Genomic DNA, 20,578 nt, shown 5'->3' on the forward strand with positions numbered 1-20,578 from the left:
ATTTTGTTTTTATTTTATTTCAAGAATTTTAAATAACCAATAACATGTAAGTATTTTATCATTTGGCTTCTTGTGGCAAAGTTTAACAAATAAACAGAAGGGGGCAGCAAAGAGGACCTAAGGCACAAGCACTATCTAAAGCGGGCTGCATTACCAAACTGAGAAATGAAAATATGTCTGGGTTGATGTTGTGTTTTACCTAATAAACAAACCCAAACAGGATATGGCACTGCTGATTGTTCTATCTTTTTAAGATTAAAAGAACAATGAGAATCTTTGTGGCTCACATTTTGATTATTAATTAAATGTCTTGCCTTGATTACTGAATCTAGACTTAGATCAGACTTCAACTCAGAGAATGACAGTGTTGCAGTGTGTGGTGAGGTTATGTCTGAGCAGTGTTGATGGGAGGGGGAGAGCTGCAGTAGAAAAACAGCAAAGTCTGCAGTCATTAATATGCAAATATGCAAATAAGAGGGTAATTAAGATTGGGCGTTTGTCAGTGGCTCTTTGATTGCTAATGAATTCCAATCTGCAAGAAAGAGAGACGAGATGATGAGCTATAGACGAGGGGGAAAGGATGGTGTGGTGCATTTCCTCTTTCCTTACAAAATGGAATAGGACTGTACGCCGTCATTACTGTTTTAACACCCTAAAGAATAGAAGAAAGGATCATTTGATTATTTCAAAGAATACCATACATTTTTGCTTAATGCATTTACACAAAAAGGACAAGATGACAATCCCAGCACCCAAAACTAAGAAAACAATACTTTGTCAAGAATACACTGAATGAAAAAGCTAAAATTGTGTTTATGTACAAGTAAATGCCTCAACATATTAGGGTGAGACTTTGTGTCAAGACAAGTAAACATGCCTATTATCACTGAAGATGCAGCACAGCAGGCTGTAGCCACTGCAGGCAAGTAGAAAGATTTTTGCTCATTAAGAGTAATGTGGCCGACTCATGTGGAGAGAGATGTGCAGGTATCGTAGCGGGGGATGTACAGAGAACATGTGTCACAGTTTTGTTTTTCTTATTTTGTGGCAAACAGGACCCACAGTTCACACACGAGCACACACTGTTGTTATTGCTCTTCCAATGGTCCCTGGACGCTTGTACATCTTCCTCTTTGGCACATGAAAAGGCAGTATGTATACATGAAATAAAAACTATTTGAATGTAAGGAATGGGTTTAAACAGCTGCTCATGCCCGTATACAGTATAATGACATTTTTATGTTTTACTGGCCTCAAATTGAGTGTTATTATATCAAAATATGAAGTACCCCAAAGGGTGGAAGGGGTGTGTGGGGAGGTTGGGGGCTGTTAGAAAGTAGAAAACAAGTAGAAAGAAAATATTTATTAAGCTTAACTGGCAGTGTAGTTTTGTGATATACTCTTACATATTTGAGAGTATAAGCAGATTGAGTGTTTGCTGTGTGAGAAGTGTGATGTTTGTATCTGAGTTAGTCTGTGAGGGAAGTACGTGTGTGTGTGTGTGTGTGTGTGTGTGTGTGTGTGTGTGTGTGTGTGTGTGTGTGTGTGTGTGTGTGTGTGTGCATGTGTGTATGTGTTGAGGAGGGGGTGTGTGTGTGTGTGTGTGTGTGGGGGGGGGGGGGGGGGGGGGGGGGGGGGGGGGTTGTTGTATTTTTTACAGGAAACAGGAAACCAGAAGTCATAACAGGATGCCCCAGGTTTTGATACTGTACCTGATGCGTGGGTTGCTGATTGGGGGTAACCCATTTACAATGCCTTAGAGTTTGTGTCTAAAAGACGAGAGAGCCCAGGAAGGCGTGGGTGGAGAAGAGGGTACACACTTTGGGGTTAGGAAAATGGAGTTCCACTCTAAATATAGACCTTTTTTTCTGACTTGTTCCCTGCCATACAACCTTGGTGTTGTTTTGCTCCAGTCTTGTTTGTCCTACTTTTTAAAAAGGCATCAAACCAAACAACCTTTGATGCTTTGCGCAGAGCTGTGATATGATCGCTTCCATACAAAAATATATGCACCACCTTTCCCCAGGTGTGCTGTAAAGAGCAGCACACTGAATCTGCGACATGAAACTAGTTTTGGCATAATGAGGTTGATGTTCTTACACCAACTTCATGCAATTGCAAATCTGAATTGAGCTGTACCTTTTGCAGCTCTTTTCATTCAAGTAAATCTTTAAGGGAAAGTCAAAATAGAAATATTGCTGCAAAATAAATGATCTTGTTTTTTAAGAGCTAGATTTTTATAAAGACAGCTTGACAATAATTTAACTCAGAAGAACTGAATGATAACCAAGATACCCAGATAATTGCATACAGGTGTGTGATTCGGTTGCGTGTCTGCAATGCATGGCGTGCATGTGTGCATGTGCATGTTTGTAAAACCACAAAGTGGATGGCTGAGTTTTCTCGTAAAGGCCAGCACAGATGTTACTTTGGTTGTTTCCCACTCTAACCAGTTGAGGTTTATTCTAGAAAGTCTGAAAACAAAAGCTAGTATCAAGGAGAGCTTTGTTTACATGACCAAAGAGGACCACAAAAGTACAACATTCATGCAATACACCAAAGCGGTCAAATGACTTATTTGATCTATTTTTAAATTTCGTTTCACGAATAAAAAAATAGTGCCATGATGTTGCATTTGTGTTTCGGATGAGAGGGGTTGGAGTGGGGGATGGTCTGCCAGATTTTTTCCACTATGGATCTTAAGTCCTTTTCCAAATTAGGTGTTTTTATTCTCTCCATGGCAGTATACACTACTCACAAAGAGTAATGGATATTCGTCTTTCTATATGATGTCATAATATATCTAAAATGTATTAGGTAACCTTTACAGGTGAGCCTAATTTGACATTTTCTTCACTTATGTGTACATTTGCATATTTGTTAAATATTAAAGTATTTTTTGCACAACATACTGTTCTCTAACAAGGTAGCCTAATAACAATAACGAAAAAAGTATTGACCATGAATCAATAACTAAATGTTTTGATTCAGCTACGGTTTGAACAGTTCCCTTCATCACAATGTTCTCATTTTGACTTGATAAAATGGCTAGTTACTAAAACAACAGTTTTATGTCGTGGTTTAACTACCATGTGTGAGCTTTTATTTACATAAAGTGAGCTGGAATAATGCACAGTTATATAAAATAAATAATATGATAATTTATAATTCTCCAAAAAAAAAAAAAAACACTTCTGTGGCCTGGACACTGTTTATTAACACAATAAAACGCCACAAAACCTATTGGTAAGACAAGGCAGCACTAAAGGTTGAGGCTGAAATATATTTGGGCAGCATATGTGTCAATCAAATTTTAATGGTCTCCTATTGGTCTTTCTTCTGATATTATCGCTCTATCTTCTCCTAGACTGGCGTTTGTTGGGTTTTTTCGTTGTCCTCATCCGCAAGTCGACGTAGATCCCTGCAAATCGCTACTCGGGGCATTTGTCTGTCGTTCCCAGCTTCATACGGCGACAATTTGAGCTGTTTACAATATTCATTGCATAAATATACAGGAAGTCAAAACCTGCCTCATTTTCTTTCTTTCAGTTGAAATTGGACACCGCTAATGTTTCAGTGTCCATGTCGTCCCGTAGGCTGTGTTGCGGAGTGATATTCCATTGGAACCGACAATGTGTAGGCTGCTAAAATGTCTACTTGGAAAATAAAATGGTTACAGTTTCTGTAACTAAAAGGAAACAGAGTGATAAAAGAGTTATGCTTCTTGCGAGAGACATTTTTTCAGCTTCGTGACGAAGACGACAACGAGACGAGGCAACAGAGGAGTGGTTCATATCGTCTTTCCTCCTCTTCACTAAGCCCGGAACACGGCAGAAGGATCCTATCCACAACTTTGTTTTTCCTCTCGTCTACTACCCTTCTTTTCTCCCTGTTGGATGCCACTTTATTAAATTCAGGTAAATATAGTCAAATTCGTAACGAACATCAGCATGTCATCTATAAGTTTTAATTACTATTGCTATTATTTTTGTTATAGTTGCTTCTGGCGTAATAACTAAGTTTTAAGCGCAGTGTTGCAGCGAGGAGCCGGGAAAAGCAGGGTCTTGGGTTTTCGTCCCCTCGGCCTGAGTGAGCTCAAAGTGTTGTTGAACAGCATTAGCAGCTTGCTTGTAATGGAAAAGACTTCTTTGTTCACTTCAATGGGCTGTAACGTTAAAGTACATTAGCATATCACCAGGCAGAGTTATCTCTGCTGGGGTCGTGTTGAATGTACTAGTACCATCCCTAGCTATTATTTCTGAACGTCAGCCGTATAACTGTACTGTAAACCGGTTGGCATCTTTTATAACATTTGTGCTTGCAGCTATTATGCGAGTTTCCCTCCTCATTTTATACAGATTGGAATTTCATGAAATCAATCTGCGACACTAAAATATGCGAAAGCTAATAATTGCGCGTTTTAATATCCATAATAAAGTAAAACTTTGCTGTTTTCTCTTTTAACATTCATCCAGCCTGTCACCGTTAACCCGTGGCATTCAGCCAAAACGCCTTTATCTGTTTATCTTGTCTCTGAAAACGGCTTGTCCATTTTGGTCAATTCTTTTATAAGACTTTTACATAGTTTTTAATTGTTTATTTACTTTTTAACTTTGGTGAGGGTTGTCTTTGTTTTCATCAGTGCCTCACCCTGCTGCTCGGCTTGAGGAAAGGCAACAGGTTTTTTCTTTTCCTCCTATTTCAGTCCTTTTAAACGTCCCGCTGTGTTTTAACATACCGACGAGCCTTTAATACGGGGATCGCTTCTGCTCACGGTTTGCCCTCTTATTTTGTAGGTAGACATTTTCGTTTTTTGGCTATTTAAGCAGTTCAGCTTTTCTCCAAATGCGCAGGCCAAAGGTGGGGGTGCTCAAGACAAGCGTATGTAACTTCCATTTGTTAGGAGGGGCTAATCACTTGTCCCCCATTTTGACCTCAGCTAACTGTGACAGAAATTGCCAGATTATGTGCTGTCATATTATATTTATTTGATAGTTTCACATTTCTCCCTTACCAGCTGTGCTACTGTTCACTTTTTTCGTCATAGTTGAAGTAGGACCTTCTGCCATACTCTCCTGATGGGATACACTCGCCATTGTCTTTTATTGGTCATGTTGTAAACTTGTGATGCTGGCTTTACAGTCGCAACAATCGATGTTGAATAAAGTTGGGAGAGGACTTGTGTTTACAATACTTTCTCGAATTTTACATGTAAAATCAATTCTAAACTATGAATTTTCGTATATTTTAACGTGGAGAGCTGGACATTACGTGAATAGTTTTTTTTCTCCTGAAGCCTATTAACAATTTATTAATGATGAGATAAAAACAATAAGTTATGCAGGTGGTAGGCTTGGAGTCACCTCAGTACTATATCTGGCATGCACTTGAGGTCATAAGTAAAAGATTTAAACCTGTTCATTTTCTTAAAAAAATACTACATGCTTGCTTTAGTATAACTTATTTTGTTGGTCCCCTTTGTTTTCTATCACAAATTAGCCCCTTTGCCACAAAGCAGTTGACAAAATTACATAATATGTAACATCCCAACAGATAATTCAGTCATAGACTTGTTCAAATGACTTATTAATTATTTCTGCTACATTTTGTAGATTTATTAGTAGCCTGTTTTTTAAAGTATATAAGCAAAATATACAATTACTATCTACTGTTATTGGGTAATAAAAAAGCATCCCATTGGGTCAATTTAATTCATTGAAAGTAAATTTTCTCAGTAAAGAATGAATAATTTTAATAGTTTTTATATAATTGAGTAGTCTTGCATGTTGATGCAACAGAAATAATGCAAATATTGATGTTTCTCATAATGGGCTTAATTTTAGCACTTACATGGAAACTGTATTTTCAGCCAGTTGTCAAGGCAACTTGCTGAATCTCACAGGGTCTGTTTCTTGGATAATGGAGAATTATTTAACTTCCAGGTATCAAAATAAAAATGACAGTATATTCCAAGCTCCTGCATCAGTAACCCAGACCAACACAAATTGAAGGACATTTTATGTTTTTTGCTTTTATATAAGTATTTGAATTAATGGTGAGTTTAATATAACTCTGTGACACAGGCTACAATCACACCATGATTTCCTCTTGGAGGCATTTACAGCAGTTTTATGTTTGTTTAATCTTGCAGCAATGCTGCTGCTTGTTTGTCCTGCCTAGAAATGGCAGTTTTTAAGATGTTTTCCACACATGTACAGCATTTGTCCTGATGTTGGCTCGCAATACATAACCTGTTACAGAGTTCAACATGTCATGTTATCAATCTTTAGATTTATTGTAGTTATTGGATTCAGTTGGTTTTGATGTGAAGGAAGCAGCCTGAGCCCAACAATGTGGCCTGCGGCTGAATCATGGTCACCCATTTTAGATGTTGGCTGCTCTTAGAGCTGGTTATATTTTTGCATTACTTGCTCAGTATTTTGACCACAGGAAAGTGGTGAGGATACCATTTGATGGGTAGTTCAGTCTTGTAATATAAACACTACAGTTACAAGATTTCTAGAGATTGCAAAGTGCTCCCTGAAAATAGAATCAAAGGCAGTGCTTCTCACATCTGCTTCTTTTCAAGGGTTTGATTGACATAAATTTTCTCATCTACACATCTTCATAAAGACTTTATAGTTCAGGGTTGCCCAAGTCCAGGGCTTGAGATTTACTATCCTACAACTTTTAGATGTAGGCTTCTCCAACACAACTAAATCGAATGGCTGAATTCCCTCATCTGTATGTCATTCAGCTGTGCAGAGGCTTGGTTATGAGCCATCCAATTGATTCAGTTGCCTTTGAAAACACTGCATTGAAAAATTGCAAGATAGTAGACCTTGAGGACTGGACTTGGAAACTCCTGTCATATTAGATGTATGCAACACAAACGTTTGTGTCCCTGTGGACTGTGTGCATGCTGCAGTTACTAAATGGAAGTTCAACTTGTTTAGCGCTTCTTTTTTACTTTTTTCCCCCCACATGCATAAATCATAATTGAAAGAGTTGGCTAACAAGACCTTTGACATAATTTTTTATCTATTTATACATTACTTTTTAATTTTGACTCACTACAAAGAACAGGGATTCATATTCTTGCTACTCAAATTTGTCATTTTTCTTCCTAATGTGTATATGTGGATTGTGTCAACATAAAAAACAACTATAACCAAATTTCTGCACAAGTTTTATCACCCACTGTGGATATTTCTAAAGTTTGAATTTAGAAAAAAAAACAACTAAGATCTCTTTTTTGTATCTAATTTTTCTTGTAAGATTGGCACCCAGTTATACAAATAGCAGCAAGGTAGTTAAGTTAAGAAAGATTGTGAGGAGTAATTATGCACAAAAATAATACAAGTGGATGAGAGGGGAACATAGGAATGACGTAAAATACATTTGAATGGGAGTACTGCATGATACACCTTGGGAAAAGGCCGTGCCATTACAAATAATACTAAAGACCAGTGTAAGAAAAATCATTTTTAAATAATCCTTGTAATTAGTTTCTCACTACATCCCTCACACCATCTTATTTATCTAACTTTGCTCAAAAAGGGCAATACTTTAATTCAATATATTGCCTTATTTACAGAATATATATTTTATATTGACTAGATTACTTGATTATCTTACACATGAGCACAATAAACTCATGTTATTCTAACCTCTGCTTGTAGTCAGTTGCTGAGACTGAAAGGGCCCAGTGAACAGCAGCAGAGAATGTCTGCAGTGGAAACAGACAAGGAGCTCAGCGACTTGCTGGATTTTACCGCGGTAAGATTTCTCTACAGATTAACTGGTTTTATCCAGTGTAAATCTTAAAGAGTTCACTCAGTGGTCACAGCGCAGAACAATATATTTTATTTGAGTTTAATTTTAAAAAATCTTGGACTGTTGTGGAGTTGGTTTGAAGTTTGAATGGATGGCATTCATGATCAGTGAGGGTTTAAAGGACTTCAGTGCGTTTATCAGCTGACTGTTTCTTTTGTGTCACTTGAATAGAAAAAGAATCAAAGTGACTTGTTTTATGCCCATTGGTGCTGTTGGTTAAAGAGAATGGGGTGATTTTAATGACTGACAAGGGCTTTGCCTAAATAAAGAAGATACATCACAATGCTATATTTTCTTTCAGCGGTTTTACAAATTTCTTCTTCTTTTTTCAGATGTTTGAACTCCCGGTTTCAAATGGTAAAAATGGGCCAACAACTCTTGCCAGCAGTCAGTTTGGAGGATCTGGTAAGAAAATACCAATAGTTTTTTTCCTCTTCTTTCACCTACAGCTTGTGAAAAAAGTTGACATTTTTGTTGTTTAATGTCCTTTTGTCAATCTCTTGCCATGGCTACAGTTGTATGAGGTATTTTATTTCAGAATTAATTATTTGGAATGAATTAATTCTAAAGTAAACTATTTTCCTTTAATTTGAGGTATACATGGAAAAAAGTTTTTTTGCCAATTCTTCTTTAGCTCTGGGGTTGGGAATGGTTCTGATTGGACATGGGGTGGACATGACACACTTTTACATTGATCAGAAAATAAGAAACTGCTTCCTGCTTCTTTTATTTTCGGCTACAACATGGAAGACCTACATAGCGGGTACACTTTGATTTTAATTCTAATGTTGAGGCACCAGTTTGACACAAGCATACTAAACCTTTTTCATCAGCTGAGGAGGAGAAGGGATGTATAGATAGTGGGAGCCAGAAGATCTTGCAGAATATGCGTGTCATGACAACAGGACAAGGGAATAAATATGCGCAGAATGATTGGAATAAACTTTGGGTGGAATGAAGGTATAAATGATAGAGGAATTAATGCATTCAGATTTAAAATGGTAATAAACCAGCCATTTTCATTTAAAATTAGGTGTTTACATAGTCATCTTTCATCTCTTTAAAGCAGATTTAACTTTTCTTCCAAATTAAAGAGGACTTTAAACTTTTATGTAAATGTACCCAAAAAGCCATTGGAATTGCATGAAATTTATTGAAAATATTACCATTTTGCTTCATGTTATAATTAGGGCTGCAAGATTATATATATAAAAAATAAAAAAAATCACGATCATTTATCACAATCATTCATTGTGTCTGGAAAAACGTGTATTCATCTTCAAGCTTCGTCTCAAGCCGGGAGGGATCAATGCTGGCGGCGATGTCTGCTTTTGTGCACTGAAGCTGGTTATTTCATATTTAATGAGCAACTTCGTCAGCGGCAGGGCAGGTTGTGCACGCAGCAGGGTTTGTGTATTTTAATGCCACATGTTGTAAAACATGTGGCATGTTGTGCATGCTTGATATTCAGGCAACTTAATGAAGCCTTAACCACACTTTCGCCCCCTGGTGGTTGGCAGACTACTGGTTGTGAACCTGATGTTGCAGAGCTTACATTTTGAATGTAAATATCATTGACGATAAGGTTTATTTAATTGTGGCCCCCTTTCTCTGCACTTGTATGTCTAGAGGTGCATTAAGACTTTAAATAACTAATTGATATAAACCTGATGTTTAATAAGATGAAAAACAAGTCATCCAGTTCCTGGGTGGGGTGCAGGGGTCTCTGTTACATTTGTTCACTTCAAAGCTACTTGGCTGTTGCTTTAAAATGCAGGGTTTGCACTTACCAAAGAGAAATGTTGCCATTATCAATTTAATAGCTACTCGTAAGGTATTTTTACCGATTTTTACAGATTAACTTTTTCATAGCTATAACCTCATAGTAATATGTATTAAAGGATTTTCTCCTCCTTTGTGTGTGGATAAAAATTCATTTATATACTATTTTGTAGCTCCTACATTAGAGTTGGAGGTTTCCCAAAAAAGGGAAAGTCTCTGTGATATAACTTTAATGTGACTGCTTGAACAAAAGAATTGAAAAACACCTTTGCAAAAAACTTGAAGACATTGGTAAAGTGTTGTCCACAGAAACTAAAGTTTTTCATGTTTGCCTCTGTAAATCTGGATTTATCCTAGTACTGCATAGCGCTGCACAATTAATCGGATTTTGACAATTTTACAATATTTGTTTTAAATTGTATTCCTTTATCAGTGTACTTTATTAGTCAAAACTACTCAAAATGTGTTGCTAGATTTATGAATGCAAGTAAAAAGTATTGATCCCAATGCTTGAGCTGAGGCACAAGTCATATTGCGGCTTAAAGAAGTATTTTAATTTTAGTGTTAAACCTAGTCGGCATTTAGTAAAGGTGGTTTTAAAATCTTGTTTTTGTGCCTCCATGACAAAACTTTTATCATATGATTCCTTTTAAAAAAGAAATGTCTAGCTAGCAACTGCTGATTAATATGCCCATTTTCCTCAGTATGGTTTAGGTTTGAGGCATGTATATATTTAACAAGTGCAGCAGTGGAAAACTTCCCTTTTAGACCTATTGGTGATTGTATTATGTTTTTGTACTCCCTTTCACAATTATTTTTGGTAAACTTTCATTTTTTGATTAATAGAAACTGAAAATCCTAACATGTATTTTTAAACGGCTATGGGCAAAAATGCAGAAGGGGGTGAGATATAAAATTTGCATGAAATTTTTTAGCAGATGTGCGACTGAATCTCAGAGACTAAAGACTGTTCAAATCACAGATGCATATACTATTTGAAGCTAGAATGGGTGACACATTGATGTCAAAAGTACACATAATTTTAGCAGACATGAGGTGAAAATATAAACTAATCTGTATGTCTTATTGGCTTACTACACATTGTTTTTTTAAACAATCTTTGGTGACTCACAGGTTGAAAGAGCGGGGCTTTGTCATTGTATATTGTTCTGTATTTCATTTACAGGGCTCACTCTCTTGAGATTTTATCTGACATCATGCTTTGTAATCTGTGTGACTCACTTTGCCAGGGAAGGAAGAAGTTGTGTAGACAAATAGCACACTGAGGTAAAGTCAGCCTGGGGCAGTGTTCCTGTAAAAACGGGGACATGTCTTAAAGTTTGGTCTATACATGTGCCTCACTTTGTTCATGAAGCCTGTGACTCAAGCCGTCTGTCTGTTTCCAGTATCTCTTCCTGTGTAATTATAGACTAGTAGTGCTTAAAGGGGTGTTGCATGGTGGGAGCAGAAGTGTACTGGGGTTCTCGAGAGAATTTGTCTGTTACTCACGCTTATCTTCTTTATTCATAGTCTGCCTGAATACTGGACTGCTCATTTTCTCCTGATTTTGGTCTTTGGTCTTTTCTGTGATCATCATGAAATTTAGTTCTTGTTTTTTCTTCACTTCATAGTTTTAAACTCTACAAATATTATGTCATTATGGGTTAGATCATATATAAATAAGGGCAGGGCCCTTGTATGAGGGGTGATTGTTGTCACTATCAAGTAAATGTGAAATTGTTGCTTAGTTAATTTTCTTTGCACAGCTTATAATTAAAAAAAAAAAAAAAAAGATAATTGACATTTTACATATTGCCATCATAGATACTTTATAATCAGTTGCAATAAGCAATCAAACATGTGCATTGCTGGGTGTATCAAAACCATTTGATACACCCATAACGTTGTATAATGTTATTGAAAAGGGTGATAAGTATTACCAAATTTAACATGGTCAGTTTATTTTTTACAATTTCCTGTTGATACAACACCATTTTGTTAATTTTACCAATGCATGTCTGAGAATGTACCACATCATTTAATTTGTTGTCATAAGAATTAGATATCCATTAAAGCTTAATTTAATAACACCTTATTTTCAGGTGTGAACCTTCTCATTAATTCTGATATTTTTTTATCATAAATTTTTTCTTCCAAAAATGGCTTTTAAACTTAAAGGGACATTGTTAACATTTACATCCGCCTGACGTCGGAATCGTCGCTACAATTCTAACGCATATGCATTCTGACACCTCTTTCTGAAAAACAGGCATTGTAACAACAGTAGCCAACATGTATCTAAAAGCCTCGGCAACACCGAGAAATAAAAATATATATTATGGCTATTGTAAACACAACCGAATGAAAAAGTTTCTTTTGGCTAATTTAGGCAGCGCATTTGACTTACTTGTCGAGAAGAAGTTGGCAACTTCGGCATCCCTTTTAAAACCCTTCTCCGTCTTCAGCTCCTTACACCTGGAGAAAGCTAGTCCGATGTTGATCCTTGTTTTTTGTATTTCCTGGTCACGCTACCTTTTAAGTGTCCTTTTGCGCTTTCTCGGCGATGGCAAAAAGAGCTCCCGTGCTGCTGCTGCATATCCGTGGTCCTCCATCTTTGTTAATAACAATTTAACATGATTTTTCCCGCTGACGGCAAGCCGTTGGTTCTAGCAGCTTTAGGCGTTTTAAAACGGCAAATTCACTGATAATTTTCAGCCCAGTAAAATGCCTAATTTAGGTAATTGAAAAAAATAATTTAATCTAAAGTTTATAAAGCAGTTCTTGGATTAACTAAACAAGTGGAACGCATCTGGAGCTTTATAACAAGAATTGGCGATTATTTATTCTGCCATTGGGGCCGTTTGTCCCTTCCCGGAGGCTGTATAATTTCAGGATTGCAGACTGTTATGGTGCGCCCTGCTGGCTTACCCGTTGAATGGAGAAACAAATCTAAAATATTTCGTTTTATGTGAATGTGTCGGGCTTCTAATGGAGGTCATAATACACCAAAGATAACGTACATATAAATACAGAAATCAATTTTGGTCAGTTAACAACAAAAAATCTTACACAATGTCCCTTTAATGCAGTGTTTTTTTTTTACCCAAAAAAGTGCCAGCAAAAAGTAATTGCTCAACAAGATAGATTGTGAAAGAAAAAAGTTCTAGTTTACTCTTAGTAGAATAGATCATGGTTGTCCATGTTTCTCTTTCACCCATCACATGTATATTTCACGTTTATCATTACGATAGTTCAGTTCTGCCAGTCATTCTGAATGCAAGGGGTTTTTCAGCAATTTTGTAGCCAGTTAATTATGCACAGTATTTAAAGAACTCACCTGAAAGTCCTCTTTTCTGTGACACTTATATTAAAACGTTCCATCAAATGAGTTAATTGAATTCAAATATACTGAATGCAATGAACTTGCATTGATCTGGCAAAATTTAAAATAGTCATGAATAAAAAATTATGAAATGAAGCATTTTCTTGTTTAAGAATTAAGTGCTAATATCTTAACACACAAAGAGATGCTGGATGTGTTTAATTTTGAATCTTTGATTGAAACAGAAAGTGATAGTCAGCTGTAGAGAGAGTACAAGACATTGTCTCCTTCATCTCTTATTCTGCTGGTGTCGTGTAGATCACACTTGTCATTGCAATCTAGCAGCTTTTGGCACGATGGACCCATCATTCTGTTATACTGCTGATCCTGTCATGATTCTAGCCCGCCTCTACCCTTCTCCTCTCTCTCCCCTTAGCTTTTAATTAGACAACAAAATAAAAAATATGAATATTCATAGAGCCCAGTCTCATTAATATGCACTATTATGCAAATTAGGATGAAATTAAGCTTCAGATTTCCCCCAGAGATGCTGTGTTACAGAATGAAAACGATTGAGAGAGAGAGAGAGAGGACTGACATGAATTTTTGCTTCACCACTCTTTAAAATCACTCCTTTCAGTCACTTTTCTTTAAGCTGTTCCAGCCAGAGATAACACATGCTAGCCATGTGAAATCAAGATCATGAGTCTGTGGTAAGGTGAAGGTGTAAGCCAAATGTGTGAGAATAAATGAGCTATGAATGACTGTTGCCATGGAAAATGTAAAGTAAAATGAGTGAAGTGGGAGTAGGAAGAATGTTGAGGACGAGTCTGGAAACCTCATACTGAGTGTTAATTATTCAAACTTCCTACAGCTCATATCCAAACTGTGTGACAGAACTGTCACTACGCTGTCTCTGTGAGCTATAAAGTGAAGCTCTTTAATGGAGGTTTCTTTGAGCAGCCTGAAAAACCTGTATCAAAGCAAGTTGTAATTCTCTCAAGTTAGGAATTTGTTGCAAAACCAGGCCATAAATCTCTGATAAGAATGCGCTTGCCATTCAGTGGGGGAAAAAAAAGTCCTAACCCAATTCTTTGTCTTCCAGGTATAGAGGAAAGGAGTGGGTCCAGTCCATGGGGACAAGGAGAACAACATAGTCCATCATTCAACCAGGGAAGGGTATGATTTATTCTAACTTATTACACAGCACTTCTCCTAGATGGTTGAATCATTTTCCCAAACACACTTTAAACTCTGGTCAGACATAAATACTGTGTCTAATGTGAGAAATTTATCTAAATTTGACCACTGTTATTGTACTGTTGTCAGAAGTACAAATGTAGTTGTCACCTAGTTTCCTACATACAATTAGCATGCTTTTACTTCAAACACAAGTTCAGATTTTATGAAAATGATTAAAATGTCTAGAGACCTGCTCAATGTCCTTTTGGATAGTTGTTTTGTATTGTAGGAATGTCATGAAGCAACTTGTCCATTTCCAGAGCTTTAAAGTTGTATGCAAGATTACTATTAATGTGTGTGGTGGTGTTATTGACTTGTGTCCAACTACTTTTAAACCATTAAAACCTGAAGTATTTTCTAACATCGCTCATATTTTTACACTAATTCCCAACGATTTCTCAACATATGCTATAAAACTGAGTTCAGGCTTACATGCAATATTGAAACTCGGCAGCTCGTTATTATCTACCCAGATCTTTCAATCTATCACAAAACTAAAAAATTTTGTCCTTTTTAGATTTCATTTAGTTCAGTTTTCATATCAAAGTAATTTAGTTTATTTGTATTCCATCCATAATGCCATTGCGTTTTTCTTCCAGGGTTATGGAGAAGAGGGCCTTTTCGAGCGAGAGGGCCCGGCCTCTGCCCCAGCATTTGGATCAGGAATTGCTGGTGAGAAGCCTTGAATTGAGCTGTTGAATGAAACGTTACAGCTGTCCCATATTCTTTTTTTCTTTTTCTTTTTTCACAAACCAAAGCAAATCACAGAAAATTTGGTCAATGTTGCACCAAGTGCTGGAGTAAGATGTTGACCACAACACATTTGTATCAATGGACCGTGTGACTGAATCAGAACAATGAACGGCTTGTTTGAGAGAGCAGTTGTTCACACGATAGACACAAATGTACCAGTTCAGAGCAAAGCATATTTATGGATGAAGAGAGGAGGGTAATCAGTGAGGATGTGGAGGAGGGGTTTGTTTGTGTGTTGCAGTTTTAGTGTTCAGTGTGGGAGGGGTGGAGGTGTAAAGGGCACCCATGCGCAAACAAGGCTCTCCTTGGGGAATACAGTGGACTATAGCCCTTTTTTGTTTAGCTGTCAGAGGGGGGGGGGTTTGTAATTTCTCCAGAAGTATTCATAATGGGTCTATTTTTTATTTTAGCTGTCTGCAATCATATTTACTGCACAAACTCATATACATTTTCATAGCTGATGGGATAAAAAAAAGGACAATATCAAATGCATGATTTAATATTTAGATAAAGTTTAGTTTTTACTATCCTAACATGTTTTCTTCTTTCTTTATTTCTTCTCACCAACAGGGAAGGCTGAACGAGGACCGTATTCATCATTTGCAACGCAGGTAGGGAAATTTGAAAGATCTGTCCTTCTTTTATGAAATTGCGGCCTGTTGTTTTTTTTTTTTAGTTTGTTTTACTTGTAATCAATCAATGTATGCTTTTTTCTCCCTCTGTCTCTTTTTTAAAATCTTTTTGTAGCTGGGTTTTTTACCCAGTGAAATACCCATGCCCAGTCTGGATGCTCTCTCCCCACCTGCTGCTAAGTCCAATTCTCAGTTCTATTCATCCTATGAGGGCAGCAACACTCGCAGGAGACCTTCACATGACCCCATTGGTGAGACTATGAAACATTGTTGCAAGCATATGGATATATAGTGTGTGTATTCATTATTTCAAGTTTTGTCTTAAAAAATTGTTTTCTTCTTTATATTTATGTGTGTACTCACCTTAGTTTTAAAAAAGGTGTGAAAACACTTTTTTACTAAGATAGAGTCAAATCATGTTCTCAATCAGTTCTCAATGAGGAACACCATTAACTTAAATCAACATGATTATCTTTTGCTAAAGCATCAATGGGCTATCAAAAAGACAGATTGGTAAAGATTGAAAGGAAGTTCAAAGTGAAGCCTTTCAGTGCTTATTTTGTCATTACTTTCTCAAAATGAGTTGATCGTATTTATATGTAGTATTACATGATTTCCTTTGGTCTCTTGTTCTGCAGAATCACATCCAAAAAAAATCAGGAAGGTGCCCCCTGGCCTGCCCTCTTCTGTGAGTACTAACATTGTGAAGGCTTCAGCCTTGTATAGTATGTCAGCCCTTCCCTTCAGTTCTCTAAAACCCCATGTTTTCATGTTTTACGCCCCTTTCACACCTCTGACATATTAAGTCTTTCCTCAGATTGCAAAGCAGTATAATAGTTGCAATACAGGCCTACCAGGTCCTACAGCTGTGCAACTGCACCACTAAAGTCAGAAAAGAACAGGGGGGAAAGCCAGTCATTCACCAAGTCAGTCATTTGTAGTATGTATTTATAGTTTGTTATATTTGTGAGTCTGTTACTTTGTGGCCACATTTCTTTCTCTTTGCCAAGTGTACTCACTGAACAGAATTTATACTGGGGTCTGAATCCTCTTTTTTTTTTCCCCCTCACACTCTTGCTCTCTGGACACCCTATTTCCTCATTTTGCTTACCCCCACCACCACACACACACAGCTACACACACACACACACACACACGCGCACACACACACACACACACACACACACACACCCAACCCCATTGCACACCACCTTCCTCTCTTCCTCTCCCCTCCCCACCACCACAAACAACAGCCCTCCCATTTCTCCTGCTCCCTCCCCCATCTCTCTATCCCAGCTGCCAGTGGAGTTGGCTGCAATCCAGAATTTGGCAGATGGTTCAGTAATTAGGAGTACATCTCTCCGTTCCCTCTTCTGCTCTCATTCCTCTTCTTTTTCTCTGTTTAATCAAGTTACTGAAGAAAACTTCAGTCCATTTGGATCTGAATTTTTTTGTCACAGTACTTGATACTTGATTCTTCATCCTGAATCGTGTAGATTGATGAAACAACGGCTCCTTTATATCTAACATAACATGCAGCTTCCATTTTGTGGTAATATCTCACTTGTTAAAAATTGTGAATAGTGTATCTGTAAACCATTGAAAGCATGTCTGTGTTTAATACGATAATGTGAAATAATCTCATTGAATTTGTCAACAGAGTCTAAAAAATGTCCTGACACTGAACATTGAATACACTGAACTGTACACTGGTCTGTTTATTCAATTAGATTGAAACACAAGATAGATAAATGCATAAATTCCAATTTTATTTTTCTTCATTTACAAATTGACCAGAATATTTGTAGGAAAATATTTTCAATAAAAGATAATATGAAAAACATCTGAACTACTTCTTTATTCCAACTAAACAAAGGAAAATCTGAATAGACAAGAATTTAAAAAATGAAGTTAAAAATAACATAATTGTACATGTTTATGATGTTTGTCAATATCGGGACATTAAGATTAATTTCTGATATATTTAGAAATATATACGGAGGTCATAATTATCTGACTGCTTATATTGATTGATGAAGAATGTGCTGTGATAGAAAATTAAAAATGTAGGTTATCATGATGCATCATTGAATTGAATCGAAAGCAAGAAAATCATAGTCAAATAGAATTGTGAGACCAGTGATGCACAGCCCTATGATGCGATAGGCTGCAGGGCTGCACTAAAAAAATATCTTTTTAAATGTTTTGATAATTAGCCATTCCAATCAATATAAATTTTATTTGATATGCTTATTTTCTCTATTGTCCAGTCCTAATATATAGTAAAATTGAACACTTTCACTTTTATTTTGTGTAGGTTTATGCATCAGCCACAGGAGAGGATTTTAATCGGGACAGTTCCTGCTACCCAGTCTCCAAAGCAGGAAATGTTTACCCTCCATCGTTCTACATGCAAGGTGAGTTAAAACAGTATTTTCCTACAGTGTTTCTTATTGTTCGTAGTGATCAGTTTGATAGTTTCATCTAACAAAGACATTATTGATTTGGAAATCTTCTTTGGGAATTATTTGACAATATCATGTTCATATTAATCATAGGTGTTTCAGTTGTATGTCAATAACCCCCCTATGGTACCTTGGTGAAGAGTGAATCAGTGGTTGAATGAAGTCATCACAGTAATGTGACATGTCTCATATGTTGCCTTCGCTGTCTTGTCATACCCTGTGGCTGCTTATCCCTCACCCTTATTGCTTTCCCCTCCTATTCTGGATGCTCTTTCACAGAAGGTCTCCACCCGCCCTCTGATCACTGGGGCTCTGCTGGGTCGATGGTTCAGCCTGGTTATTCAGCCATATTGGGCAACTCCCCCCATCTGAGCCAGCATGGTCCATTCACTGCCATCAATCCCCAAGACAGACTGGTGAGCTCTGCTTACACAAGTGATGTAAAGTAACACACATACTATTTCACCAGTGCATCATGAGGGCTCCTGTGTAGTTTTATTTCCTTCAACTGTTTTGTGTGTGTGTGTGTGTGTGTGTGTGTGTGTGTGTCCTGCCCCCAAGAAACGGCAGCCCTTGCCCCTTTCCCCCCAAAACTACCCCCTGCACGGCAGTGAAGTGAATGGAGCTCATCCTGCTGGCTTCCATTCTGGCACAAGCATCTTAGGAGTCCCCAGCCACACACCCCCTATTGCTGGAACTGAAACTGCTATGGGTAAATCCTTGAATGTATATTTTTTTCTTTGTGACAAATGCTGTTTATGTTTTCAAATGTTGTAATATAATTAAACTGTAATATTAATTTCAATTTTTGTTTTCCATTCATCAAGCAAATTGGGCTGCAGTACCTGGAAGTTCGGGTGATGAGATTGGAAAAGCTTTGGCATCTGTGAGTACTTAAAATATGTAGTTTTAAGCATGTAATCTTGTTCTTCTTCAACACAAATAAGATTTTTTTAGCCTATTTTACCAACTAGATATAAATCTAAATTGAATAAATTGTATCATTAGATTAAAAATTAGAAATTTTGTGTCCAGATCTATCCTTCAGACCCCAAGAGTAACACTTTCCCTCCATCTCCATCTACCCCCTCTGGCTCTCCTCAGGCTGTATCAGGTGAGTGAATTACTGTTGTCATTTTCCTTGATTGTATGTTCAACAAAGAATCTTTTCTGTATTTTCATCAAAGTAGAGGAGAAAATCTTTCAAAATCTTATTGTTTTTTCTCTCCCAGTCTGAATTTTTTTGGAATTGTAATAAAACATATAATATATATTGTAATAAAAACATAAATAACACTTGAAACTTTTCTTGTAATTTTCCTGACTTTAAAGTCCATATCCACATCATTGTTGTTTGTGATATTTATGACTTACAGTAGCTTACATGGATAACTGATTACCATCCCAGGCATAGACTCTATTAAAAGATGGACATAGCCTCTGTGATGTCACCAAACTGAATTGAAGCTCATTGAGCTGTTACCACTGTCGCCATCATGGCAGTGTCACATATGCTGTTGCTCCCGGAAAATATAAATCTGATCAAAGAGGTAGAGCTGAGGGGGTGTATGATTGACATTTATTAAAACTTTGACAAGCTAAGAACTAAATGAGCTAACCCGGAGCTTGCTAACTTGCTAATGGAAGTAGGTGGGCCAAAGCTAAATCACATGATCACCACAGCTGTGCTACACTCTGCCCTCTTGTAGCTGAATATCAGATACCTGTCAGTCAAAAGCCCCCCAGTTATTTTGATATTAAATTACCAGTATATGTAAATGGATGAGTAATATTAAATCAAATTCACTCCCCTCACAGTTGTCGTGAAGGTAAACCTGTTGTATTAAACATAAAATGTTTTTTTGAACCAGGCTGTAAATATGTTAATTCCTGTTGTGAAGTTTTTCACATGCGACTCTGTGGAGATTGACCCCCATTTTGCAGTCAGCCCCTAGCGGATGAGAGGGGAACTGCAATGTTTCACAATTATTCATAGGCTTCACTTTTAACTGCAGAAAGCTGCCACTTGATTCCATGTTTATCTCACCACAATTTACATTCAAGTAAAGTCTAAATGTCTGCCCTGTTATAGGTAGATAAATGAAATTTTAGAGTATAAGTCATATAACAGACAACACTAAGAGCAAAATGTAATCTTACTGTAAGTTACTGTCAATGACCTTTCTTATATATATATATATATATATATATATATATATATATATATATATGTATGTATATAAATATATATATATATATATATATATATATATGTATGTATGTATGTATGTATATGTATATAAATATATATATATATGTATGTATGTATGTATGTATATGTATATAAATATATATATATATATATGTATAATATGTGTGTGTGTGCATGTGTGTGTGTATATATACATTTTTTTTTGCAGGATAGATGACTAACCTTTTTAATGCACTTTCACACACAACCTTAATAGGGTGGGGTCACTTCCCTATTGGGAGTCCATGCATGGGCTCATCACAAGCTCTTTACATCTAGTTCCTAGTACTTCTGT

At 36.8% G+C, this 20,578-nt stretch overlaps 1 protein-coding gene across 5 annotated transcripts in view; it reads left to right on the top strand.

The window, feature by feature from the left end:
• The first annotated feature begins 3,547 nt into the window (after window positions 1-3,547).
• The window catches only part of tcf3a (transcription factor 3a), a 29,417-nt gene continuing 12,386 nt past the window's right edge, over window positions 3,548-20,578 (top strand). For all 5 annotated transcript variants that reach the window (XR_013771371.1, XM_079243471.1, XM_079243470.1 and 2 more), the window contains exons 1-13: window positions 3,548-3,917; window positions 7,683-7,779; window positions 8,169-8,241; window positions 14,046-14,119; window positions 14,782-14,854; window positions 15,506-15,546; window positions 15,683-15,818; window positions 16,206-16,255; window positions 17,885-17,984; window positions 18,312-18,448; window positions 18,594-18,744; window positions 18,860-18,918; window positions 19,068-19,146. Coding sequence is in view for 4 of the 5 variants with exons in the window: in XM_079243471.1 (XP_079099597.1) it covers window positions 7,726-7,779; window positions 8,169-8,241; window positions 14,046-14,119; window positions 14,782-14,854; window positions 15,506-15,546; window positions 15,683-15,818; window positions 16,206-16,255; window positions 17,885-17,984; window positions 18,312-18,448; window positions 18,594-18,744; window positions 18,860-18,918; window positions 19,068-19,146 (1,027 nt within the window). In the remaining variant the exon portion in view is untranslated. The remainder of the gene's footprint in view (window positions 3,918-7,682; window positions 7,780-8,168; window positions 8,242-14,045; window positions 14,120-14,781; window positions 14,855-15,505; window positions 15,547-15,682; window positions 15,819-16,205; window positions 16,256-17,884; window positions 17,985-18,311; window positions 18,449-18,593; window positions 18,745-18,859; window positions 18,919-19,067; window positions 19,147-20,578) is intronic.

This window comes from Telmatherina bonti (assembly GCF_933228915.1).
Source record: "Telmatherina bonti genome assembly, chromosome: 7".
Classification (NCBI taxonomy): domain Eukaryota; kingdom Metazoa; phylum Chordata; class Actinopteri; order Atheriniformes; family Telmatherinidae; genus Telmatherina; species Telmatherina bonti.